At 56.3% G+C, this 24,416-nt stretch overlaps 3 protein-coding genes across 5 annotated transcripts; 1 reads left to right on the forward strand and 2 right to left on the reverse strand.

The window, feature by feature from the left end:
* Nucleotides 1-739: 739 nt before the first annotated feature.
* On the reverse strand, nucleotides 740-7,389 carry LOC132344522 (melanoma antigen preferentially expressed in tumors-like). Of its 2 annotated transcripts, XM_059884191.1 has the most exons (5): nucleotides 6,769-7,389; nucleotides 5,313-5,379; nucleotides 3,668-3,990; nucleotides 2,782-3,387; nucleotides 740-1,620 (listed from the first exon to the last, which is right to left on the reverse strand). In XM_059884191.1, the coding sequence occupies exons 2-5, from the start codon at nucleotides 5,346-5,348 to the stop codon at nucleotides 1,044-1,046; spliced, it is 1,542 nt and encodes a 513-aa protein (XP_059740174.1). In that variant the 5' UTR covers nucleotides 5,349-5,379; nucleotides 6,769-7,389; the 3' UTR covers nucleotides 740-1,043. The 2 variants fall into 2 exon arrangements, with proteins under 2 accessions (XP_059740174.1, XP_059740173.1); XM_059884190.1 differs by lacking the exon at nucleotides 6,769-7,389 and having other exon boundaries at nucleotides 5,313-6,134.
* Nucleotides 7,390-7,458: 69 nt separating this feature from the next.
* LOC132344538 (melanoma antigen preferentially expressed in tumors-like) lies at nucleotides 7,459-9,967 on the forward strand. Its single transcript, XM_059884226.1, has 3 exons — nucleotides 7,459-7,790; nucleotides 8,070-8,439; nucleotides 9,124-9,967. Exons 1-3 carry the CDS (start codon nucleotides 7,495-7,497, stop codon nucleotides 9,712-9,714), a joined length of 1,257 nt encoding a protein of 418 aa, XP_059740209.1. The 5' UTR covers nucleotides 7,459-7,494; the 3' UTR covers nucleotides 9,715-9,967.
* Nucleotides 9,968-17,747: 7,780 nt separating this feature from the next.
* Nucleotides 17,748-24,392, reverse strand: LOC789301 (melanoma antigen preferentially expressed in tumors-like). 2 transcript variants are annotated; one of them, XM_059884193.1, is made up of 5 exons: nucleotides 23,772-24,392; nucleotides 22,316-22,382; nucleotides 20,671-20,993; nucleotides 19,790-20,395; nucleotides 17,748-18,628 (listed from the first exon to the last, which is right to left on the reverse strand). In XM_059884193.1, exons 2-5 carry the CDS (start codon nucleotides 22,349-22,351, stop codon nucleotides 18,052-18,054), a joined length of 1,542 nt encoding a protein of 513 aa, XP_059740176.1. In that variant the 5' UTR covers nucleotides 22,352-22,382; nucleotides 23,772-24,392; the 3' UTR covers nucleotides 17,748-18,051. The 2 variants fall into 2 exon arrangements, with proteins under 2 accessions (XP_059740176.1, XP_059740175.1); XM_059884192.1 differs by having other exon boundaries at nucleotides 22,316-24,392.
* Nucleotides 24,393-24,416: the final 24 nt, after the last annotated feature.

Here is a 24,416-nt window from a genome sequence, read left to right on the forward strand (position 1 = left end):
TTGAGAGCAGATGAATGTACTGGAAGGCGTTTGGGTCTGCAGCCAGGAAAGGAAAATGAGTGGTGGGGGGCGGGAGACCCAAGTTCAATCCCTGGGTCGGGGAGATGTCCTGGAAAAGAGGACGGCTGGCTACCCACTGCAGTATTCTCGCCTGTAGAATGCATTGGGCAGAGAAGCCCGGCTGCCTACGGTCCACGGAGTCCCAAAGTGGCAGATACGGAGGAGCAGTGGGAAAGTGGGAACGGGCTGCTGGCTCCCAGAGGCTCCAGATGGTCTGAGGGTGAATATCCCCCAGGACCCCGGGCCTGACTTTGCACAGTGAACCTGTCTTGGCACCGCCCGGGGGCTGAGATGGAGGCTTGGCATCTGCTGGATCCACCGGGGAAAATGCCGGAGTCCAGGGCCTGGGTGGGGTTAGCAGCGAGGGTCCCGTGGAAGACGGTCCCCTCCAGCGGTGCTCGCTCCTGGACACTTAGTTCGTTGCAGGCCCTGAGGACGCACCTCGTATTATGACGACAGATCGAACAGCCTCCGAAACGAGTGAGGACGTGGATGCCCTGGAAATGAGAACCACACGGAGTGGGCAAACAGGGCCCTGAACTCCTGTAGCCGATCCTTGCCTATCGGAGCGCATCTAGGCCCCACTCACGCTCAGGCCCTTTTATTTAACCACCAACAGGAAGACTCACGAGTTTAAAGGGGAAAATCATGGACACAGATGACAGAGGACCCCAAATGATTCACACTGAACTTCCCTTTATTTCTCTGTTAACAATCCAACACGGGGGTAATGACGCCAACAACCTCCCAAGCCCAAAACCCCGCCTCCAGAGTTCAGATTCACATTTCCAACTTGGTCGGAGCACATCTCTCCAAAGAATACCACCAACCCCTCCCTCCCCGCCCACTCTATATCACCTTTCCTTTTCCCCCATGCACTGAACAACTGTCTGAAACTGTGGTTTGTCTTCCTTCTAGATGCACTGAGGTCTGGGTGGCAGTGTCCCGGTGCCAGGGACAAAGCCTGCAACTCGTGACCTGGGCTAGGCGGGCATGTAGCAGGGGCACAGGATGGGCCAGATGCCGTAGAAGATCTCGTCACCGCAGTGGGGACAGGTGTTGGAGCTGAACCAGACCGTGCTGGCCCGCCCAGACGTGCGCACCAGCTGCCTGAGCCGGGCGTGCAGCTGAGCCAGGAGGCCCGGGTGCAGGGTGCCGCGCACATCCTCATAGCTCTCCAGGGGTGCGGGGTACAGCACCAGACTCAGCTTGCTCAGCCCCACGGTGTGCTGCAGCAGGCTCTCCAGCACGGACATGGAGATGGGGTTGCCGCAGAAGCGGAAGGTGGTGAGCTGGGAGCAGCGGCTCAGGGAGGGCAGGAGGGCGCTGAACTGGGAGTCCACGATGCCGCACTCGTCCAGGTCCAGGTCCTGCAGGGTGGCCGAGGTCCTCTCGATCAGGACCTGCAGGGGCTCCAGGCTGAGGCTGGTCAGGTTGACCCCGCTGAGCCCCAGGTCCTTCAGGAGGCTGACGCTTGGGCACTGCGACAGGTACGTCAGGTCTGACTCCGAAATCAGGCAGTTGCTGATGCACAGGGTCTCCAGAGGGGTCTTCAGGCACCTGGGGGAGACACAGGGCAGTCAGTCCCAGGGGCAGAGGTGGCGGGCCGAAGGACGTGGGGAGGAGAGGCCTGTTTCACCGCAACGCAGGGCATCTCACTGGCTCGGGGCTGGCCTCTCCCCTTCTTGACGGGAAGGCAGGGGCTCTTCCGGGGGGAAGGTCATGCTCACCGGGGTATGACCTCCCCCTGCACAAAATGATGAACTATTTTCCGTGTGGGAAACAAACAGGAAACAAGTGTTATTTGCCTACGTCAGCTTATTAGTATTGGGGTAGCAGGAATTAGGGTGGTTTTACAAGACACGACTAGTTGAATGCAACAGCAGGCTGGATGCAGTGGACGTGGGCTGGGGTTCCACACCATCACTGGCCGAATATCCCCTGGACGGTTCCCAGACCGTCCATCTCCTTTTTTTTCTTCTTTCCTTTTTCTGGTTTCCCGGTGAACATATTTACCGCTAATGCTTGGACTCTGCAGCTGCCACAAAGAGAATCAATGCAACTCATTCATATGGCCACACTAGGCTGCATCCTCTCAGCTTTTATCACTGTGTTCAAGGCAGAGCGACAACCTGATACTGAGGATTTCCTACGTATTCAGAAGTCGGAAAGGAAAATAATGCTTGTCATTTGGACTGGAAGAGAATGGAGCCACTTCAACAATGATGCTCGTGGGACCTTTTCTCTTCTCTGGACTGCTTAGGAGCCACAATTTTCCCCGCCTGATCCCTCCTTGTCATCTCCAGAATCACCCACTTCCCAAAGCTCACCTGGAGCCTAAACCAGCTCAGGACAGAAGCGGCGGGTGCGAGGGAGAGACAGCGCTTCGGACTTCTAACCTCACGCCTGATGGACCGACGTCCTTCTCGCCGACTTCTCTGTCATCGTCTCCGCTAAGACAGCGCTCTCTCGGAAAGAACGCCCAAGGGCGTCACACCTGACCCCGACTATGTGCACGGCCAGCAAGAAGTCCCCTTTGACAACGTCTAACCCAGGCCACGCCTCTGACCCTGACCAGGGAGGTGACCTGACCAGACGCCCGCGGACAGAGCGGCGGCACCCTGAGGACTTCCCAGCGACCCGTGCACCCTGGCAATGTCCCCAGCGGCCACGAAACGAGACAGGCCGGTTCTGGTCTGCGGACCTGGCGCCACGCCTCACCTGAGCACCTGGTGCAGGCGGCCCTCGAGGAAGGAGATGGAGTCCAGGGAGAGCTCCTGCAGGTGGGGCAGGTTCAGGAACTGGGCGGTGAGCTGGCGGACGCAGTGCGCCTCCCGGGCGGGGGCGGTGTGCGGCAACAGGCGCACGCGCGACAGCAGCAGCCGGCGCAGGTTGCCCATCCGGCCCAGGTGCGGCAGGAACCTGCCCAGCGTGGCCAGCTTCCAGGTGCAGTTCACCTCCAGGTCCTGGATGGAGTCCAGCTGCACCAGCTTCAGGATCCTCCTGATGCTCTGCACGGGGACGGTGAAGATTCTCAGCTTCTGGCAGCGCAGGTGCAGCAGGCTCCTCCTCTGCTTGGCCTTCTTCAACAGGTAGCTGAGGGTCTCGTCCAGCGTGTCCTCCTTGAGGCACAGGTCGACCAGCACCTCCACAGGGGCCCGCGCCGGCTTCAGCCCCGCCTGCGCCTCCACCCTGCGCGCCTTCTGCATGGGCTGGGCCGGCTCGGGCTCCAGCAGCGAGCACACGCTGGCCTTGATGCCACACCACAGGGTCCAGAAGTCCTGGTGGGCGTTGCGGCGCAAGTCCAGCACCTGCAGCTTCCACCGCCTGCGGGGCCGAGGGGGACACACTGAGCTGCGCAGGGGCCGACGGGCACCAGGACCCCGCGAGGGCGCTGCACTCCACACGCCACAGATCCTCTGGCTGCCGGGCCCGCCTTGGTCCCCGCTTTAAGGCACACTGCGGGGGGGCGGGGGGGGGAACCACGTGCCTTTTGTCCCCTCAACCAGTCCTCTCCCCCCGAACGCCTGTTCCCAGGTCATCCTCCTGGCCTGGCTGCATCTTGCTCACACCCCCAGGCCCCACCAGTCTGCCAGGTCGACCTTACCTGGGGCGGACCTCCTCAGCAAGCAGGAGGTCCAGGCCGTCGAGTGCAGCCTGGAAGGTCTCCAGATGAGGCTCGTGGTCCTTCATCAGGGCGCCCAGAGGGAGGCAGGCAAAGGGCCAGGCCTGCACCATCGCCTTCACGGCATGGGTGTGCCTCCCGGCAAAGGCCGCCGTAAACAGCGGAGGGAAGAGCTCCACGGGCAGCTCCTCCAGGGCCGCGACGGCCAAGGCCTCGTTCTGCAGCAGGCTCTGGCCGGCCAGCTCCAGGAGTCGGCGGGGGGGCGCCCAGACGCCCATCCTGAAGCACCTACTCCGGAACCAGTCCTGGGGGGATGTCAGAGAGCGAGGGGTGGGGGCGGGTCCTTCTCCGGCCAAGGAACCGGGGAGACCCTGCTGTCCCTCCACCCTCACGGAACCCAAGGCAGGGTCAGACACATCTTCTGGCCACCAAGTCACAGCTCTGGCCCCCGCTGGCACCAGGACGAGCCTCTCTCCCGGCAGCAACAAAGGGACAAGGTGACCTCTTGCCCCATCCCGTATCTACTGGCTGCTGCATTTGATCCCAGCCCTGCTGGCCGGCAGATACCTAGGAGTCTGACAGCTGACCCCACTCTCTTCAGAGAAAGCTTCTGATTATTACCCAAGGGCTGAAAACAGCAATAAGGAGTTTAGCCCAACACGGCCTGTCTCTAAACTCCAGCCAGTAACTCACGCGATGGGTGCTGTCATGTCACTCGATAAAAAGACGTGCCTTTCACTCTGCGTCTCTTCTACAAATCTTACTACCGTTCGGTTCAGTGGAGCAAAGCGCTCACATTCTGAACAAAGCCTGCACTCTTTAAAATATTCTACAGATTTTGGTTTTGGTATTCCACGGACTTAGAGAAGAGTTTCGACCTTTTAAAACAAAAAGAAACCCCCAGAACCCTTTAAGCTAGTAAATTCACAAAACCGTAAATTGGTATGAACTATAATCACTGCTCACACACTCAAGTGTACAACGTCACTCAAAAACTCCTCCGAATGAGACGTCTTGCGTTAAAGCAATTCCAGGAACGTCCCTGGCTGTTCAGTGAGGAGGACTCGGTGCTTTCACGGCAGGGCCACGAGTTCTATCCTTACCAGGGAACTAGGACCCCAGATGCGGTCGGGTGCGGACCCATGCCCTCACGATCACCCCGTCCTACCCCATCCCTCCCGCCACCAAATTCTACTTGGTTAAGAAATGTTCTTGACCGTCTGTAAAAGTGGCGGAAATCAGAGAAGAAACCAGTCTGGGACAAACGTAAAACTGCACGCAGGAGCAAAAGCAAAGTGTGCAACTGCCAAGGTGAATGGAAAGGCAAAGAAAATTCTCTACAGGATCGTGGCCTGTGTCGCCTGTGCCATGAATACCCCGGCAGGTACAGCTGTCAGAACCTGAGGCTCCAGCGTGGAGCAGTGCGCTCAGCCCTGAGACCGTCTTCTCCTTCCAGGGCACGCTTTTGAGATTCTGGCCGAAACGTCCATTCCCGGCTCAAGTGCTATCTTACTACTAGATCTCCGTCCAGCTAAAGGCTGAGTGGGGCGTTTACTTTCTCACTACATACAACTGATGGGATCCTCTGTCTGTTCACAGAAGCAAAATATCAAAGAGGAAAACCAACCTGAAGGTACGTTCGTTGGGGGAGTTTGGGCCACATCAAAATCACCCAAATGTTCACGTTCAGACAGCTTTGTGCGGACGGTGGTGTCGCCCCAGAAGAAAAAGAGACAGAGTAAGACTCCCGAGTGTCACACCGTCGCTTACACATCATATTACGCCACACAGCGACACGTGACACGTGTGCTCGTTCACGGGGGAACAGAGGTGTAATGGAGGGATGGTGGGTCCTCCAGCTTTTGAGGGTCCAGGCTTCCCTGGAACCGGTCAGGTCAAAATGACACCTAGGAGCTGGCCAGGAGAACAGAGGGACCAGACATTTGGAGTGAAACCAAGGGAAGCAGCCAAGTCCCGTGTGTTGCGTTTCCAGGAATTCAGCGACTTCTCTTAGGCTGGGCTTGACAAATTGCCAGCAGAGGGAGTGGCTACAAAGGGACCAGGTGGATCCCTTAAACCCAAGACAAACCCAAGATCCACGCTGCCTCCCTCCCTGGAGGCAAAGACCATTTCCTCCCTGAAGCCAGGAGATTAAATTTAGGAATGTGACGCGTCCCTTTCGGCTGGCCAAACCCGGGACGCGCCTTCTTCTGCCTGAAAGCCACTGAGGGCTTAGGGTCGTGGGCTCTCCTGAAAGGAAATAAAACGTGGGCCAAGGACACAAATTCTGTGTCAGCAAACGGCGGCAAGACGAGGCTCAGGCGTCCCCATGCACATCCCAGCCTGGGCTCTGTCCAGCGACCTGTACCTTCACCACGAACTTCAAAGCCTCCCTCCCAAGAGCAGGGGGGTAACCTGACGTTCCCTCAGTGCCAGTGAACAAGGAATGCAAAGCGCCCTCGAAACCCCCACCCCTCACCCCTCTCCCTCCCTCCTCTAAGGCTCTCACCTACACAGATTCTGATGGGAGCTCAACTCGAAGCCCACAAATACAATTCCCTTTGTCCTCTGCTCTGCATTAAGCACAGGGAGCAACACGGACTTTCTGCCCAGGGGGGTGCAAAGCCTGCATCAGAGGGTCTGGGGTGCAGCCCCTGCTGGGCTCGCGGACGCGCTGGTTCTGCTGCGGTCTCAGAACACAGACGGACGGAACCTCTCCACCCTCGGCCTTGTGATGCCGCAACAGTTCTTCTGTTTGGAGGGCCAGAAGGTGGCCTTCCCTGAAGGACACGCTGCAGTTTGGTAACTTCCTAGAGATGGCACTCACCAAATTCCTACCATCCCCATCAGCAGCCAGAGATGTGTCTGCCCCTTAAATAGAGCTAAAACCCTAAAACAGGGTCAAGCTGCAATGTGCCTAGTGGGCATTTTGCCTTCCAGCAATCACCTGGACCAAGCAGCTGCAGGAGCTCAAGCCTCGCAACCAAGAGAATCATCAAGTCCCTGATTAAGGAGCAGCCGTGACGACCCTGGCACTCTCCCCCACTTCCTCAAATAACCTTCAGAGAGAAGCCGAAGCTCACCCCTGGTTTTCTTTCCAGCCTGGAAAGAGCCCGAGACAGCCAAGGCAGGACGCTGTCACGCTCCACGGAGGAGGAACCGGAAGACCCCCCTGGGCGAAGATGGATGGATGGACGCATCTGCCCCACTGTACATGAGGGAGAGCTGGCCGACTTCACGGGCACTTGGGCAGACAGCCAACAGCAGAGGACTAGGCTTGGGATGTTTCCACGGGAACTCAACATCCAGGAGATCTAAGGACGCAGGAGGGACCACTGTCTTCAAATGATCTAAAAACGGCAAGTATCAGCCAGAAAGTCTCTCCGGGCCAGGCAGGGGACAGGCCTCTGTCCACCTCCAGCTCCACAGAGTCCGTTTGGGCAGGGGACTCACTGGACACAGAAGCACCAGGGGCTCATCGGCATGAAGACGGGATCTCCCTGCCCAGCGTCAGGTCGGCCCAGGACGACTCCCAGGGACCGAGGCGTGAGTCAACCTGGCGGACAGTTCTACCTCACAGGCTGGTGCGGCCTCGGAGCTCGTTTCGGGGTTGGGAAGAGCTCATTCCCTCTCTAGCTGCACAATTCCTTCTGCGACGGCAAACCGTCGGCTCCCCAGGGCCTTCCTCGGGGGTCTTTGGAATGCCTCTGTGCCCAGGTCTCCCCGGTTCCTTGGCCAGAGAAGGACCCGCCCCCACCCCTTGCTCTCTGACATCCCCCCAGGACTGGTTCCGGAGTAGGTGCTTCAGGATGGGCGTCTGGGCGCCCCCCCGCCGACTCCTGGAGCTGGCCGGCCAGAGCCTGCTGCAGAACGAGGCCTTGGCCGTCGCGGCCCTGGAGGAGCTGCCCGTGGAGCTCTTCCCTCCGCTGTTTACGGCGGCCTTTGCCGGGAGGCACACCCATGCCGTGAAGGCGATGGTGCAGGCCTGGCCCTTTGCCTGCCTCCCTCTGGGCGCCCTGATGAAGGACCACGAGCCTCATCTGGAGACCTTCCAGGCTGCACTCGACGGCCTGGACCTCCTGCTTGCTGAGGAGGTCCGCCCCAGGTAAGGTCGACCTGGCAGACTGGTGGGGCCTGGGGGTGTGAGCAAGATGCAGCCAGGCCAGGAGGATGACCTGGGAACAGGCGTTCGGGGGGAGAGGACTGGTTGAGGGGACAAAAGGCACGTGGTTCCCCCCCCGCCCCCCCGCAGTGTGCCTTAAAGCGGGGACCAAGGCGGGCCCGGCAGCCAGAGGATCTGTGGCGTGTGGAGTGCAGCGCCCTCGCGGGGTCCTGGTGCCCGTCGGCCCCTGCGCAGCTCAGTGTGTCCCCCTCGGCCCCGCAGGCGGTGGAAGCTGCAGGTGCTGGACTTGCGCCGCAACGCCCACCAGGACTTCTGGACCCTGTGGTGTGGCTTCAAGGCCAGCGTGTGCTCGCTGCTGGAGCCCGAGCCGGCCCAGCCCATGCAGAAGGCGCGCAGGGTGGAGGCACAGGCGGGGCTGAAGCCGGCGCGGGCCCCTGTGGAGGTGCTGGTCGACCTGTGCCTCAAGGAGGACACGCTGGACGAGACCCTCAGTTACCTGTTGAAGAAGGCCAAGCAGAGGAGGAGCCTGCTGCACCTGCGCTGCCAGAAGCTGAGAATCTTCACCGTCCCCATGCAGAGCATCAGGAGGATCCTGAAGCTGGTGCAGCTGGACTCCATCCAGGACCTGGAGGTGAACTGCACCTGGAAGCTGGCCCACGAGCATCATTGTTGAAGTGGCTCCATTCTCTTCCAGTCCAAATGACAAGCATTATTTTCCTTTCCGACTTCTGAATACGTAGGAAATCCTCAGTATCAGGTTGTCGCTCTGCCTTGAACACAGTGATAAAAGCTGAGAGGATGCAGCCTAGTGTGGCCATATGAATGTGTTGCATTGATTCTCTTTGTGGCAGCTGCAGAGTCCAAGCATTAGCGGTAAATATGTTCACCGGGAAACCAGAAAAAGGAAAGAAGAAAAAAAAGGAGATGGACGGTCTGGGAACCGTCCAGGGGATATTCGGCCAGTGATGGTGTGGAACCCCAGCCCACGTCCACTGCATCCAGCCTGCTGTTGCATTCAACTAGTCGTGTCTTGTAAAACCACCCTAATTCCTGCTACCCCAATACTAATAAGCTGACGTAGGCAAATAACACTTGTTTCCTGTTTGTTTCCCACACGGAAAATAGTTCATCATTTTGTGCAGGGGGAGGTCATACCCCGGTGAGCATGACCTTCCCCCCGGAAGAGCCCCTGCCTTCCCGTCAAGAAGGGGAGAGGCCAGCCCCGAGCCAGTGAGATGCCCTGCGTTGCGGTGAAACAGGCCTCTCCTCCCCACGTCCTTCGGCCCGCCACCTCTGCCCCTGGGACTGACTGCCCTGTGTCTCCCCCAGGTGCCTGAAGACCCCTCTGGAGACCCTGTGCATCAGCAACTGCCTGATTTCGGAGTCAGACCTGACGTACCTGTCGCAGTGCCCAAGCGTCAGCCTCCTGAAGGACCTGGGGCTCAGCGGGGTCAACCTGACCAGCCTCAGCCTGGAGCCCCTGCAGGTCCTGATCGAGAGGACCTCGGCCACCCTGCAGGACCTGGACCTGGACGAGTGCGGCATCGTGGACTCCCAGTTCAGCGCCCTCCTGCCCTCCCTGAGCCGCTGCTCCCAGCTCACCACCTTCCGCTTCTGCGGCAACCCCATCTCCATGTCCGTGCTGGAGAGCCTGCTGCAGCACACCGTGGGGCTGAGCAAGCTGAGTCTGGTGCTGTACCCCGCACCCCTGGAGAGCTATGAGGATGTGCGCGGCACCCTGCACCCGGGCCTCCTGGCTCAGCTGCACGCCCGGCTCAGGCAGCTGGTGCGCACGTCTGGGCGGGCCAGCACGGTCTGGTTCAGCTCCAACACCTGTCCCCACTGCGGTGACGAGATCTTCTACGGCATCTGGCCCATCCTGTGCCCCTGCTACATGCCCGCCTAGCGCAGGTCACGAGTTGCAGGCTTTGTCCCTGGCACCGGGACACTGCCACCCAGACCTCAGTGCATCTAGAAGGAAGACAAACCACAGTTTCAGACAGTTGTTCAGTGCATGGGGGAAAAGGAAAGGTGATATAGAGTGGGCGGGGAGGGAGGGGTTGGTGGTATTCTTTGGAGAGATGTGCTCCGACCAAGTTGGAAATGTGAATCTGAACTCTGGAGGCGGGGTTTTGGGCTTGGGAGGTTGTTGGCGTCATTACCCCTGTGTTGGATTGTTAACAGAGAAATAAAGGGAAGTTCAGTGTGAATCATTTGGGGTCCTCTGTCATCTGTGTCCATGATTTTCCCCTTTAAACTCGTGAGTCTTCCTGTTGGTGGTTAAATAAAAGGGCCTGAGCGTGAGTGGGGCCTAGATGCGCTCCGATAGGCAAGGATCGGCTACAGGAGTTCAGGGCCCTGTTTGCCCACTCCGTGTGGTTCTCATTTCCAGGGCATCCACGTCCTCACTCGTTTCGGAGGCTGTTCGATCTGTCGTCATAATACGAGGTGCGTCCTCAGGGCCTGCAACGAACTAAGTGTCCAGGAGCGAGCACCGCTGGAGGGGACCGTCTTCCACGGGACCCTCGCTGCTAACCCCACCCAGGCCCTGGACTCCGGCATTTTCCCCGGTGGATCCAGCAGATGCCAAGCCTCCATCTCAGCCCCCGGGTGGTGCCAAGACAGGTTCACTGTGCAAAGTCAGGCCCGGGGTCCTGGGGGATATTCACCCTCAGACCATCTGGAGCCTCTGGGAGCCAGCAGCCCGTTCCCACTTTCCCACTGCTCCTCCGTATCTGCCACTTTGGGACTCCGTGGACCGTAGGCAGCCGGGCTTCTCTGCCCAATGCATTCTACAGGCGAGAATACTGCAGTGGGTAGCCAGCCGTCCTCTTTTCCAGGACATCTCCCCGACCCAGGGATTGAACTTGGGTCTCCCGCCCCCCACCACTCATATTCCTTTCCTGGCTGCAGACCCAAAGGCCTTCCAGTACATTCATCTGCTCTCAAGCCATCGACACAGAGCTGCTGTCCTCCTTCCTGGAAACCTTCCCTGCAGAAGAGGTTGAACTCATGTCCTCTGCTTCTTCGTAACCTAACATGGGAAGGCTTTTCTGTACATCTGTTGATAAGCTTCAGTGTGTTCTGCTGGACAACAGTGGTTTCTCTTCCTTCTTTTTTTTTTTTTTTCACATAAAACACATACTCCCCTTCACATGCAGGGTGGTTTGAGCACAGGCCTCGCTCTGTTCTCACGGGGTTCTGTCCCTCACAGTCTAGGAGAGAAGTAAGAGAAATCGGGGCCAGAAAGAGTTGGGCGGGGACCTTTAGCAGCAGTGGTCTGCAAGACGTGGTCCACAGGAGCAGGCTGCATCCTGGAAAATCTGGGCCGGTGGGCATTTGTTGATGGGTGGGAGTCACCTGGGAGCTGAGTCATCACCTGCATACCCCCTACCTGTCCTTAAAGTGAGCCCTCTCTAGGGACCCCGATGTAAAGAATGTGTTAAAAGTACTAAGGTGGCCACCAGAAATAGCACAGACTTAAACAAGAGGAAGCGTTTTTCTCCCGGTTCTGGAGGCCAGAAATGTAGGATCAAGGTGTTGACAGTGTGGTGCCTCCGCAGGTCTCTTTCTTTGATGTGCAGACAGCTGCATTCTCGTGTCCTCCTGTCTCTTCATGTCCAATCATGCTTGACGTCTTCTTGAGTGTCCTAATTTCCTCTTTTGTTTGTTTGTTTGTTTGTTTGTTTGTTTGATTTCCTGGGCGAGGTGCTTTGCTTCTGGGTCTTAGTTGCAGACCAGGGATTGACTTTGGGTCCTTGGCAGTGAAAGCTCTGAGCCCTAACCCCTGGCTTGCCAGGGGTCGTCCTCTCTCTTCTTATATAGACAACCATCAGATTGGACTAGGGCTCACCCTGGTGACCTCGTTTGAACTTCATCACCTCGTTAACGATACCATCTCCAAATACGGTAACATTCCAAAGTGTTGGGGGTTAGGACTTCTACAGATAGTTTTCAAACATGTATTGCTTTATTTGACTGCACCCGGTGTTAGTTGTGGCAGGTGGGGTCTTCGGTCTTCCGGGCAGCACGTGGGATCTAGTTCCCTGACCAGGGACCGCAGCCCAGGCCCCTGCACTGGGAGTGCAGGGTCTTAGCCACTGGACCATTGTGAAAGTCCCCTCAACATATGGATTTTGCAGGACACAATGAAGCCCCAAACAGGGTTGATGGTAGGGTGATTTGCCCGGCTACACATTTGCACCCTACCTGCTCCTGAGAAAAATCTGAGACCTTTAATAACGTTGACTCCCTGGTCCCAGTTGTGGAGATACTGATTCTGTGGGTGTGGAGTAAGATCGGCAGAAGCAACCAGAGCATCAGTACTTTGCAAAAGCTCTCTGGGGCTCGCTGTTTAATGTGGACACCTTAAGCAGCCCGGGCAGCACCTGGAGTTGTGAGAAACTCAGACTCTCAGGCCCTAAGTGCAACCGTTGGACGAGAATGTGTTTTTGCACAAGATACTTAGGCAATTCCTTAGATTCCCTGAGGCTTAAGAAGCACAGCCCGGGAGATTTGAGAGCGTGGCCCAAACCGAGAAGTTTGGATCCCGATCTCTGGGCTTTGCTCATACCCTACCTTCCTTCAATACCAAGAACATCCCGAAGGCCCGAGAGAGGCTGCACGTGTCCTAGAATCTCGGAAGGGTGGTGGGGAGGATGAGGCTCCCAGCTCGAGCTACAGCATCTGATGGGTTTATTGAATTACCAATAACCCGCTCCTCCCAAGGCAGGTGCTCAGTGTGTCCCATAGAGAAAAAAAGAATCGCTTTCCCTCGACCCTCAGGGTGTCCTGAAGGCGTAGATTCTTGGGTATTTTAAACATGTGCTTATTGTGGTTTGGGCTCCCGTTGTGGCTCAGCTGGTAAAGAATCTGCCTGCAATGTGGGAGACCTAAGTTTGATCCCTGGGTTGGGAAGATCCCCTGGAGAGGGGAAAGGCTACCCACTCCAGTACTCTAGCTTGTAGGATTCCACGGACTGGATAGTCCACGCCGTCCACAAGGGTCGGACACCGTGGAGCGACTTTCAGCGTCACCCTTGTGGTTTAGTTGCTAAGTTGTGTCTGACTCTTTTGGGGGCCCGGAGACTGTAGCCTGCCAGGCTCCTCTGTCCATGGGATTTCCCAGGCAAGAATACTGGAGTGGTTTGTCCTTTCTTCCTCCAGGGCATCTTTCCGACCCAGAGAATGAACCCGGGTCTCCTGCATTAACAGGTGGATTCTTTGCTGCTGCGCCACCAGACATCAAACTTTCCCACAGTATTGGAGGGTTTTACTCCCTGGGACCCGCTTCACTTCAGAATCAAGGAGGGGGGCAAACATTGCCTTTTCAGATTCCCGGGCCCCCCCTCCTCTGGCAGTTTGAGTTTCTTAGTTCTGATATGCAGCCCTGGAATCTCAATGTTTAACAAGGTCCCAGGTGATTCTGAGATTTGAGCAATCTTTAGAAGCACACGAAAGTGAAAGTGTTAGTCATCCAGTTGTGTTCGACTCTTTGCAAACCCAAGGATCCTGGCTCCCCAGGCTCCTCTGTCCGTGGAATTCTCCAGGCAAGAATACTGGAGTGGACAGCCCTTCTCTTCTCCAGGAGATCTTCCCGACCCAGGGATCAAAGCCCGGTCTCCTGTACTGCAGGCAGATTTTTTTTTTTTTTTTTTACTGTCTGAGCCATCAGGGAAGCCCAGCAGCATAAATAGGGAGTCACAATTTTCCTTCCTATCCCCTAAGTTTGTGCAAACCTTTTAAAATTGACATCGACTTTTTTTTTTTTTTTGTCATAAGCCTAGGTACTGCAAAGGATGTAGTTTTTGGCATACAATAAAAATAAACCCTTTAAGTACATAAAACTAGGAATTCCCGGGCAAACCCGTGGGTAGTGCTCAATGCTTTCACTCTGGCGTCCTGGGTTCAGTCCCTGGTCAGGAAACTAAGATCCTGCAGCCAGTCTCATGGGATGTCCATAAATAAATAAAACTGTTAATGCCATGCTTTCAAATATATCCAGAAGAATGATGTAAACCGCATAGAGTTGTTTTATGTATTAATTTTTATTGACTTATTTGGCTGCCTCGGGTCTTAGTTGTGGCATGCGGGATCCTTTGTCCGTTCTACTGCCCTCTGGCATGTGGGATCTTAGTTCCTTAGAACCACGGATCAAACCCGCGTTGCCTGCGTTGGAAGGCAGATTCTCAATCACTGGACCCCCAGGGAAGTCCCCAGCCTTGGGTTTTGATACTCACCAACTTTGGAGAAGGACATGGCAACCCACTCCGGCACTTTTGCCTGGAGAATTCCATGGTTAGAGGAGCCTGGCTGGCTACAGTCCATGGGGTCACAAAGAGTCAGACAGGACTGAGCAGCTAGGCACAGCACTCACCATCGACCATCTTGCCGCTAAGTCGCTTCAGTTGTGTTCGACTCTGTGCGACCCTATAGATGGAAGCCCACCAGGCTCCCCCGTCCCTGGGATTCTCCAGGCAAGAACACTGGAAGGGGCCGCCATTTCCTTCTTCAATGTGTGAAAGGGAAAAGTGAAAGTGAAGTCACTCAGTCGTGTCCGACTCGCAGCGACCCCATGGACTGCAGCCTACCAGGATCGGCCGCCATCCATGGGATTTTCCAGGCAAGAGTACCGGAGTGGGGTGCCATTGCCTTCTCCAACCAACCATCTTACAAGAGTATAAAACGAGCTCTTTCTAATGCTCAGGTGTTTATTCTTTTTTCTTGCTTCATTGAGATGTCATGGGCATATATTGTGTGAATTTAAGAGGAACACATGTTGATTTGATAAGAAAGGTATTTTTGATGTTATATCCGGTTAAAGCACTTGAGATCACGTTCATTAGCGAACTTCATTTGGGTTCTAATTCCGTGGCTCTGTTACCTTATAAGGACTGGAAATACACATATTTCTTCCCTGAAACCTTCCCTCCCCCTAAGAATCTGTGTGCAGAGGGCTGTAAAGGCAGTGGAAGGGAAAGCTTGAGATATAACCTAGGTGGCGCAAAGGGGAAGGAGAGAGAAGAGGGGGCTCGAGGGAGGAAGGGAGAAGGATGCGGACCAGGGTGTGAACTGACAGCCCTGACGTGGTTTAAGAAAGCATGAGCCCCTGCCTAAGAAAAGCTCCCGGGGTTCAGCAGGAAGATCCACAGTGAGGACAGCGGCAATCCAGGGGGTGCTGCGTCTTCAAGTGCAGATCACTTGGGAGTAGGCTTGCTTCCTGTCCCCCTCACCCTGCCCACCACCCCACCCACCACCCCAGCCCCTTGCTCCTGGAAGACAACAAGGGTTTCTTATTTGCCGCTGGAGAATTTTCTGGCATTGAAAGAGGACCCCTGCCTTTTTAGGTTCCTGACATCAGCCCGAGGTCTGTGGGAATCGCTGTGTGGACCACCTTCCCCTGCCCTTAAGCTACTGAACCCCAAATAAATAAAGATGCAGATTGAAATTGGAGATGAGGTGGTGGGCCGCTGGATGCCCGAGAGGCAAGTGGGGACTCTCACCACACTGATGTGGTGAGAAAACAGCCCCTGGCCGGGGCCCTGAAACCCCACCCACATTCATTCCTCTCTCTAGCAATTCGGTCCAAAGGTTTCTACTTGAAAGATCCTCTGGGGAAAAAGTGGTTCAGAAACCTGAGTGGAGCCTGGTTTGGATACTATGCATTGGATTAGAATGGGCTTTAAAAGGCTTGGAATCTCCTGATACAGCCTCACTGAGACAAGGCTTTTGGAGAGCCAGGTAGGACTTCCATGGACACAGGACACAGGACATGGTGCTGGTATTTCCAGGGAAATCTCTCTGTGAGGTGGAGACATAGACACTCCGGTTTCACCCTCCACTGAGGCTCAAGAGTGGGAAGTGTTTGCCCCCACTCAGTCAACTGGACTGATGAGCCATGGGGTTTGGAATGCTTCATTTTGGTCTCTGCAGCAATGAGCCTGTAAAATTTCTGCGTAGTGGGCTAGAGCGTAGCCAGGCATTAAGAGCCACGGGGTCACTGCCATTAGCAGTGTGAAACAGCCTCGGGCAGCGGCAAAGGTTCACGGCTCTGTTCCAATAAAACTTTATTTGTGACCCTGAAATTTAGATATCCTCTAATTCTCACACCTCACAAAATATTCCTTGGTTTCCCCCCCAAATTACAAAAAATGTAAAAATGTGAAACGTATTTTTAAAAGTTAAAAAAAAAAACAAACCTAAAACATAAAACTCATTCTTAGCTTGTTGGTGGGAGGAAAAGAAACCAAAAAACAGGAGGCAAGGCAGTTTGTCAATCTCTGTCTAATTGAATTACCAATAAATAACCTGCTCCTCCCAAGGCAGCTAGCATCCCATTAGTGACTTGTGACATGTATTTAGTAGGCTGGATTCTGCTTATGAAAAAATAAAAAATTTCATAAATCTAAGATGACATCAGCTGTAAGATACAACAGCATTCTTTTTTTTTTTTTTTTTTTTCACCACACACTTTTCCATGTGGGATCATAAATCCCTGACCAGGGACTGAACCAATGCCCCCTGGAATAGAAGTGAGGAGTCTTAAATATGGGATCATCAGTGAAGCCCCACAGCATTGTTCCTCATGCCAATATAAAATATATATTTACTGACATATGTATGGGTGTGCACTCAGTTGCTTCAGTCAGGTTGACTCTCTGCAACCCTACGGACTGTAGCGGAGCAGACTCCTCTGTCCATAGGATTCTTCAGGCAGGAATACTGGAGTGGGTTGCCATGCCTTCCTCCAGGGGTCTTCCTGACCCAGAGATGGAACCTGCATCTCTTATGTCTTCTGCCTTGGCAGGAGGGTCCTTTACCTCTAGGGCCACCATTTACGCAAAGCCAAACAAACTATGATATGCCACTGATTAATTTAGAAAGATGGTAACAAAAACCCTGTGTACAAGACAGCAAGAGAGACACCGATGTATAGATCAGTCTGATGGTCTCTGTGGGAGAGGGAGAGGGTGGGGAGATTTGGGAGAATAGCATTGAAACGTGTATAATATCATGTATGAAACGAGTCGCCAGTCCAGGTTCAATGCACGGTACTGGATGCTTGGGGCTGGTGCACTGGGACGACCCAGAGGGAGGGTAGGGGAGGGAGGAGGGAGGAGGGTTCAGGATGGGGAACGCGGGTATACCTCTTCTGCAGGGAAGGTTTCCAGGAAGGAGGACAGCAGCTTTGTGTCGATGGCTTGAGAGCAGATGAATGTACTGGAAGGCGTTTGGGTCTGCAGCCAGGAAAGGAATATGAGTGGTGGGGGGCGGGAGACCCAAGTTCAATCCCTGGGTCGGGGAGATGTCCTGGAAAAGAGGACGGCTGGCTACCCACTGCAGTATTCTCGCCTGTAGAATGCATTGGGCAGAGAAGCCCGGCTGCCTACGGTCCACGGAGTCCCAAAGTGGCAGATACGGAGGAGCAGTGGGAAAGTGGGAACGGGCTGCTGGCTCCCAGAGGCTCCAGATGGTCTGAGGGTGAATATCCCCCAGGACCCCGGGCCTGACTTTGCACAGTGAACCCGTCTTGGCACCGCCCGGGGGCTGAGATGGAGGCTTGGCATCTGCTGGATCCACCGGGGAAAATGCCGGAGTCCAGGGCCTGGGTGGGGTTAGCAGCGAGGGTCCCGTGGGAAGACGGTCCCCTCCAGCGGTGCTCGCTCCTGGACACTTAGTTCGTTGCAGGCCCTGAGGACGCACCTCGTATTATGACGACAGATCGAACAGCCTCCGAAACGAGTGAGGACGTGGATGCCCTGGAAATGAGAACCACACGGAGTGGGCAAACAGGGCCCTGAACTCCTGTAGCCGATCCTTGCCTATCGGAGCGCATCTAGGCCCCACTCACGCTCAGGCCCTTTTATTTAACCACCAACAGGAAGACTCACGAGTTTAAAGGGGAAAATCATGGACACAGATGACAGAGGACCCCAAATGATTCACACTGAACTTCCCTTTATTTCTCTGTTAACAATCCAACACGGGGGTAATGACGCCAACAACCTCCCAAGCCCAAAACCCCGCCTCCAGAGTTCAGATTCACATTTCCAACTTGGTCGGAGCACATCTCTCCAAAGAATACCACCAACCCCTCCCTCCCCGCCCACTCTATATCACCTTTCCTTTTCCCCCATGCACTGAACAACTGTCTGAAACTGTGGTTTGTCTTCCTTCTAGATGCACTGAGGTCTGGGTGGCAGTGTCCCGGTGCCAGGGACAAAGCCTGCAACTCGTGACCTGGGCTAGGCGGGCATGTAGCAGGGGCACAGGATGGGCCAGATGCCGTAGAAGATCTCGTCACCGCAGTGGGGACAGGTGTTGGAGCTGAACCAGACCGTGCTGGCCCGCCCAGACGTGCGCACCAGCTGCCTGAGCCGGGCGTGCAGCTGAGCCAGGAGGCCCGGGTGCAGGGTGCCGCGCACATCCTCATAGCTCTCCAGGGGTGCGGGGTACAGCACCAGACTCAGCTTGCTCAGCCCCACGGTGTGCTGCAGCAGGCTCTCCAGCACGGACATGGAGATGGGGTTGCCGCAGAAGCGGAAGGTGGTGAGCTGGGAGCAGCGGCTCAGGGAGGGCAGGAGGGCGCTGAACTGGGAGTCCACGATGCCGCACTCGTCCAGGTCCAGGTCCTGCAGGGTGGCCGAGGTCCTCTCGATCAGGACCTGCAGGGGCTCCAGGCTGAGGCTGGTCAGGTTGACCCCGCTGAGCCCCAGGTCCTTCAGGAGGCTGACGCTTGGGCACTGCGACAGGTACGTCAGGTCTGACTCCGAAATCAGGCAGTTGCTGATGCACAGGGTCTCCAGAGGGGTCTTCAGGCACCTGGGGGAGACACAGGGCAGTCAGTCCCAGGGGCAGAGGTGGCGGGCCGAAGGACGTGGGGAGGAGAGGCCTGTTTCACCGCAACGCAGGGCATCTCACTGGCTCGGGGCTGGCCTCTCCCCTTCTTGACGGGAAGGCAGGGGCTCTTCCGGGGGGAAGGTCATGCTCACCGGGGTATGACCTCCCCCTGCACAAAATGATGAACTATTTTCCGTGTGGGAAACAAACAGGAAACAAGTGTTATTTGCCTACGTCAGCTTATTAGTATTGGGGTAGCAGGAATTAGGGTGGTTTTACAAGACACGACTAGTTGAATGCAACAGCAGGCTGGATGCAGTGGACGTGGGCTGGGGTTCCACACCATCACTGGCCGAATATCCCCTGGACGGTTCCCAGACCGTCCATCTCCTTTTTTTTCTTCTTTCCTTTTTCTGGTTTCCCGGTGAACATATTTACCGCTAATGCTTGGACTCTGCAGCTGCCACAAAGAGAATCAATGCAACTCATTCATATGGCCACACTAGGCTGCATCCTCTCAGCTTTTATCACTGTGTTCAAGGCAGAGCGACAACCTGATACTGAGGATTTCCTACGTATTCAGAAGTCGGAAAGGAAAATAATGCTTGTCATTTGGACTGGAAGAGAATGGAGCCACTTCAACAATGATGCTCGTGGGACCTTTTCTCTTCTCTGGACTGCTTAGGAGCCACAATTTTCCCCGCCTGATCCCTCCTTGTCATCTCCAGAATCACCCACTTCCCAAAGCTCACCTGGAGCCTAAACCAGCTCAGGACAGAAGCGGCGGGTGCGAGGGAGAGACAGCGCTTCGGACTTCTAACCTCACGCCTGATGGACCGACGTCCTTCTCGCCGACTTCTCTGTCATCGTCTCCGCTAAGACAGCGCTCTCTCGGAAAGAACGCCCAAGGGCGTCACACCTGACCCCGACTATGTGCACGGCCAGCAAGAAGTCCCCTTTGACAACGTCTAACCCAGGCCACGCCTCTGACCCTGACCAGGGAGGTGACCTGACCAGACGCCCGCGGACAGAGCGGCGGCACCCTGAGGACTTCCCAGCGACCCGTGCACCCTGGCAATGTCCCCAGCGGCCACGAAACGAGACAGGCCGGTTCTGGTCTGCGGACCTGGCGCCACGCCTCACCTGAGCACCTGGTGCAGGCGGCCCTCGAGGAAGGAGATGGAGTCCAGGGAGAGCTCCTGCAGGTGGGGCAGGTTCAGGAACTGGGCGGTGAGCTGGCGGACGCAGTGCGCCTCCCGGGCGGGGGCGGTGTGCGGCAACAGGCGCACGCGCGACAGCAGCAGCCGGCGCAGGTTGCCCATCCGGCCCAGGTGCGGCAGGAACCTGCCCAGCGTGGCCAGCTTCCAGGTGCAGTTCACCTCCAGGTCCTGGATGGAGTCCAGCTGCACCAGCTTCAGGATCCCCCTGATGCTCTGCACGGGGACGGTGAAGATTCTCAGCTTCTGGCAGCGCAGGTGCAGCAGGCTCCTCCTCTGCTTGGCCTTCTTCAACAGGTAGCTGAGGGTCTCGTCCAGCGTGTCCTCCTTGAGGCACAGGTCGACCAGCACCTCCACAGGGGCCCGCGCCGGCTTCAGCCCCGCCTGCGCCTCCACCCTGCGCGCCTTCTGCATGGGCTGGGCCGGCTCGGGCTCCAGCAGCGAGCACACGCTGGCCTTGATGCCACACCACAGGGTCCAGAAGTCCTGGTGGGCGTTGCGGCGCAAGTCCAGCACCTGCAGCTTCCACCGCCTGCGGGGCCGAGGGGGACACACTGAGCTGCGCAGGGGCCGACGGGCACCAGGACCCCGCGAGGGCGCTGCACTCCACACGCCACAGATCCTCTGGCTGCCGGGCCCGCCTTGGTCCCCGCTTTAAGGCACACTGCGGGGGGAGGGGGGACCACGTGCCTTTTGTCCCCTCAACCAGTCCTCTCCCCCCGAACGCCTGTTCCCAGGTCATCCTCCTGGCCTGGCTGCATCTTGCTCACACCCCCAGGCCCCACCAGTCTGCCAGGTCGACCTTACCTGGGGCGGACCTCCTCAGCAAGCAGGAGGTCCAGGCCGTCGAGTGCAGCCTGGAAGGTCTCCAGATGAGGCTCGTGGTCCTTCATCAGGGCGCCCAGAGGGAGGCAGGCAAAGGGCCAGGCCTGCACCATCGCCTTCACGGCATGGGTGTGCCTCCCGGCAAAGGCCGCCGTAAACAGCGGAGGGAAGAGCTCCACGGGCAGCTCCTCCAGGGCCGCGACGGCCAAGGCCTCGTTCTGCAGCAGGCTCTGGCCGGCCAGCTCCAGGAATCGGCGGGGGGGCGCCCAGACGCCCATCCTGAAGCACCTACTCCGGAACCAGTCCTGGGGGGATGTCAGAGAGCGAGGGGTGGGGGCGGGTCCTTCTCCGGCCAAGGAACCGGGGAGACCCTGCTGTCCCTCCACCCTCACGGAACCCAAGGCAGGGTCAGACACATCTTCTGGCCACCAAGTCACAGCTCTGGCCCCCGCTGGCACCAGGACGAGCCTCTCTCCCGGCAGCAACAAAGGGACAAGGTGACCTCTTGCCCCATCCCGTATCTACTGGCTGCTGCATTTGATCCCAGCCCTGCTGGCCGGCAGATACCTAGGAGTCTGACAGCTGACCCCACTCTCTTCAGAGAAAGCTTCTGATTATTACCCAAGGGCTGAAAACAGCAATAAGGAGTTTAGCCCAACACGGCCTGTCTCTAAACTCCAGCCAGTAACTCACGCGATGGGTGCTGTCATGTCACTCGATAAAAAGACGTGCCTTTCACTCTGCGTCTCTTCTACAAATCTTACTACCGTTCGGTTCAGTGGAGCAAAGCGCTCACATTCTGAACAAAGCCTGCACTCTTTAAAATATTCTACAGATTTTGGTTTTGGTATTCCACGGACTTAGAGAAGAGTTTCGACCTTTTAAAACAAAAAGAAACCCCCAGAACCCTTTAAGCTAGTAAATTCACAAAACCGTAAATTGGTATGAACTATAATCACTGCTCACACACTCAAGTGTACAACGTCACTCAAAAACTCCTCCGAATGAGACGTCTTGCGTTAAAGCAATTCCAGGAACGTCCCTGGCTGTTCAGTGAGGAGGACTCGGTGCTTTCACGGCAGGGCCACGAGTTCTATCCTTACCAGGGAACTAGGACCCCAGATGCGGTCGGGTGCGGACCCATGCCCTCACGATCACCCCGTCCTACCCCATCCCTCCCGCCACCAAATTCTACTTGGTTAAGAAATGTTCTTGACCGTCTGTAAAAGTGGCGGAAATCAGAGAAGAAACCAGTCTGGGACAAACGTAAAACTGCACGCAGGAGCAAAAGCAAAGTGTGCAACTGCCAAGGTGAATGGAAAGGCAAAGAAAATTCTCTACAGGATCGTGGCCTGTGTCGCCTGTGCCATGAATACCCCGGCAGGTACAGCTGTCAGAACCTGAGGCTCCAGCGTGGAGCAGTGCGCTCAGCCCTGAGACCGTCTTCTCCTTCCAGGGCACGCTTTTGAGATTCTGGCCGAAACGTCCATTCCCGGCTCAAGTGCTATCTTACTACTAGATCTCCGTCCAGCTAAAGGCTGAGTGGGGCGTTTACTTTCTCACTACATACAACTGATGGGATCCTCTGTCTGTTCACAGAAGCAAAATATCAAAGAGGAAAACCAACCTGAAGGTACGTTCGTTGGGGGAGTTTGGGCCACATCAAAATCACCCAAATGTTCACGTTCAGACAGCTTTGTGCGGACGGTGGTGTCGCCCCAGAAGAAAAAGAGACAGAGTAAGACTCCCGAGTGTCACACCGTCGCTTACACATCATATTACGCCACACAGCGACACGTGACACGTGTGCTCGTTCACGGGGGAACAGAGGTGTAATGGAGGGATGGTGGGTCCTCCAGCTTTTGAGGGTCCAGGCTTCCCTGGAACCGGTCAGGTCAAAATGACACCTAGGAGCTGGCCAGGAGAACAGAGGGACCAGACATTTGGAGTGAAACCAAGGGAAGCAGCCAAGTCCCGTGTGTTGCGTTTCCAGGAATTCAGCGACTTCTCTTAGGCTGGGCTTGACAAATTGCCAGCAGAGGGAGTGGCTACAAAGGGACCAGGTGGATCCCTTAAACCCAAGACAAACCCAAGATCCACGCTGCCTCCCTCCCTGGAGGCAAAGACCATTTCCTCCCTGAAGCCAGGAGATTAAATTTAGGAATGTGACGCGTCCCTTTCGGCTGGCCAAACCCGGGACGCGCCTTCTTCTGCCTGAAAGCCACTGAGGGCTTAGGGTCGTGGGCTCTCCTGAAAGGAAATAAAACGTGGGCCAAGGACACAAATTCTGTGTCAGCAAACGGCGGCAAGACGAGGCTCAGGCGTCCCCATGCACATCCCAGCCTGGGCTCTGTCCAGCGACCTGTACCTTCACCACGAACTTCAAAGCCTCCCTCCCAAGAGCAGGGGGGTAACCTGACGTTCCCTCAGTGCCAGTGAACAAGGAATGCAAAGCGCCTTCGAAACCCCCACCCCTCACCCCTCTCCCTCCCTCCTCTAAGGCTCTCACCTACACAGATTCTGATGGGAGCTCAACTCGAAGCCCACAAATACAATTCCCTTTGTCCTCTGCTCTGCATTAAGCACAGGGAGCAACACGGACTTTCTGCCCAGGGGGGTGCAAAGCCTGCATCAGAGGGTCTGGGGTGCAGCCCCTGCTGGGCTCGCGGACGCGCTGGTTCTGCTGCGGTCTCAGAACACAGACGGACGGAACCTCTCCACCCTCGGCCTTGTGATGCCGCAACAGTTCTTCTGTTTGGAGGGCCAGAAGGTGGCCTTCCCTGAAGGACACGCTGCAGTTTGGTAACTTCCTAGAGATGGCACTCACCAAATTCCTACCATCCCCATCAGCAGCCAGAGATGTGTCTGCCCCTTAAATAGAGCTAAAACCCTAAAACAGGGTCAAGCTGCAATGTGCCTAGTGGGCATTTTGCCTTCCAGCAATCACCTGGACCAAGCAGCTGCAGGAGCTCAAGCCTCGCAACCAAGAGAATCATCAAGTCCCTGATTAAGGAGCAGCCGTGACGACCCTGGCACTCTCCCCCACTTCCTCAAATAACCTTCAGAGAGAAGCCGAAGCTCACCCCTGGTTTTCTTTCCAGCCTGGAAAGAGCCCGAGACAGCCAAGGCAGGACGCTGTCACGCTCCACGGAGGAGGAACCGGAAGACCCCCCTGGGCGAAGATGGATGGATGGACGCATCTGCCCCACTGTACATGAGGGAGAGCTGGCCGACTTCACGGGCACTTGGGCAGACAGCCAACAGCAGAGGACTAGGCTTGGGATGTTTCCACGGGAACTCAACATCCAGGAGATCTAAGGACGCAGGAGGGACCACTGTCTTCAAATGATCTAAAAACGGCAAGTATCAGCCAGAAAGTCTCTCCGGGCCAGGCAGGGGACAGGCCTCTGTCCACCTCCAGCTCCACAGAGTCCGTTTGGGCAGGGGACTCACTGGACACAGAAGCACCAGGGGCTCATCGGCATGAAGACGGGATCTCCCTGCCCAGCGTCAGGTCGGCCCAGGACGACTCCCAGGGACCGAGGCGTGAGTCAACCTGGCGGACAGTTCTACCTCACAGGCTGGTGCGGCCTCGGAGCTCGTTTCGGGGTTGGGAAGAGCTCATTCCCTCTCTAGCTGCACAATTCCTTCTGCGACGGCAAACCGTCGGCTCCCCAGGGCCTTCCTCGGGGGTCTTTGGAATGCCTCTGTGCCCAGGTCTCCCCGGT

This window comes from Bos taurus, chromosome Y, assembly GCF_002263795.3.
Source record: "Bos taurus isolate L1 Dominette 01449 registration number 42190680 breed Hereford chromosome Y, ARS-UCD2.0, whole genome shotgun sequence".
In the NCBI taxonomy this organism is placed as follows: domain Eukaryota; kingdom Metazoa; phylum Chordata; class Mammalia; order Artiodactyla; family Bovidae; genus Bos; species Bos taurus.

What these genes read in the sequence shown, in the direction of transcription:
- LOC789301 (XM_059884192.1), bottom strand. Translation starts at nt 22,465, where the DNA reads ATGATGTGTAAGCGACGGTGTGACACTCGGGAGTCTTACTCTGTCTCT. An exon ending in CCCAACGAACGTACCTTCAG is followed by an intron (nt 20,994 to 22,315) that starts GTTGGTTTTCCT and finishes ACATCCCCCCAG; the next exon opens with GACTGGTTCCGGAGTAGGTG. An exon ending in GCTGAGGAGGTCCGCCCCAG is followed by an intron (nt 20,396 to 20,670) that starts GTAAGGTCGACC and finishes TCGGCCCCGCAG; the next exon opens with GCGGTGGAAGCTGCAGGTGC.
- LOC132344522 (XM_059884190.1), bottom strand. Translation starts at nt 5,462, where the DNA reads ATGATGTGTAAGCGACGGTGTGACACTCGGGAGTCTTACTCTGTCTCT. An exon ending in CCCAACGAACGTACCTTCAG is followed by an intron (nt 3,991 to 5,312) that starts GTTGGTTTTCCT and finishes ACATCCCCCCAG; the next exon opens with GACTGGTTCCGGAGTAGGTG. An exon ending in CGCCTGCACCAGGTGCTCAG is followed by an intron (nt 1,621 to 2,781) that starts GTGAGGCGTGGC and finishes TGTCTCCCCCAG; the next exon opens with GTGCCTGAAGACCCCTCTGG.
- LOC132344538 (XM_059884226.1), top strand. Translation starts at nt 7,495, where the DNA reads ATGGGCGTCTGGGCGCCCCCCCGCCGACTCCTGGAGCTGGCCGGCCAG. An exon ending in GCTGAGGAGGTCCGCCCCAG is followed by an intron (nt 7,791 to 8,069) that starts GTAAGGTCGACC and finishes TCGGCCCCGCAG; the next exon opens with GCGGTGGAAGCTGCAGGTGC. An exon ending in ACTCCATCCAGGACCTGGAG is followed by an intron (nt 8,440 to 9,123) that starts GTGAACTGCACC and finishes GACTGACTGCCC; the next exon opens with TGTGTCTCCCCCAGGTGCCT.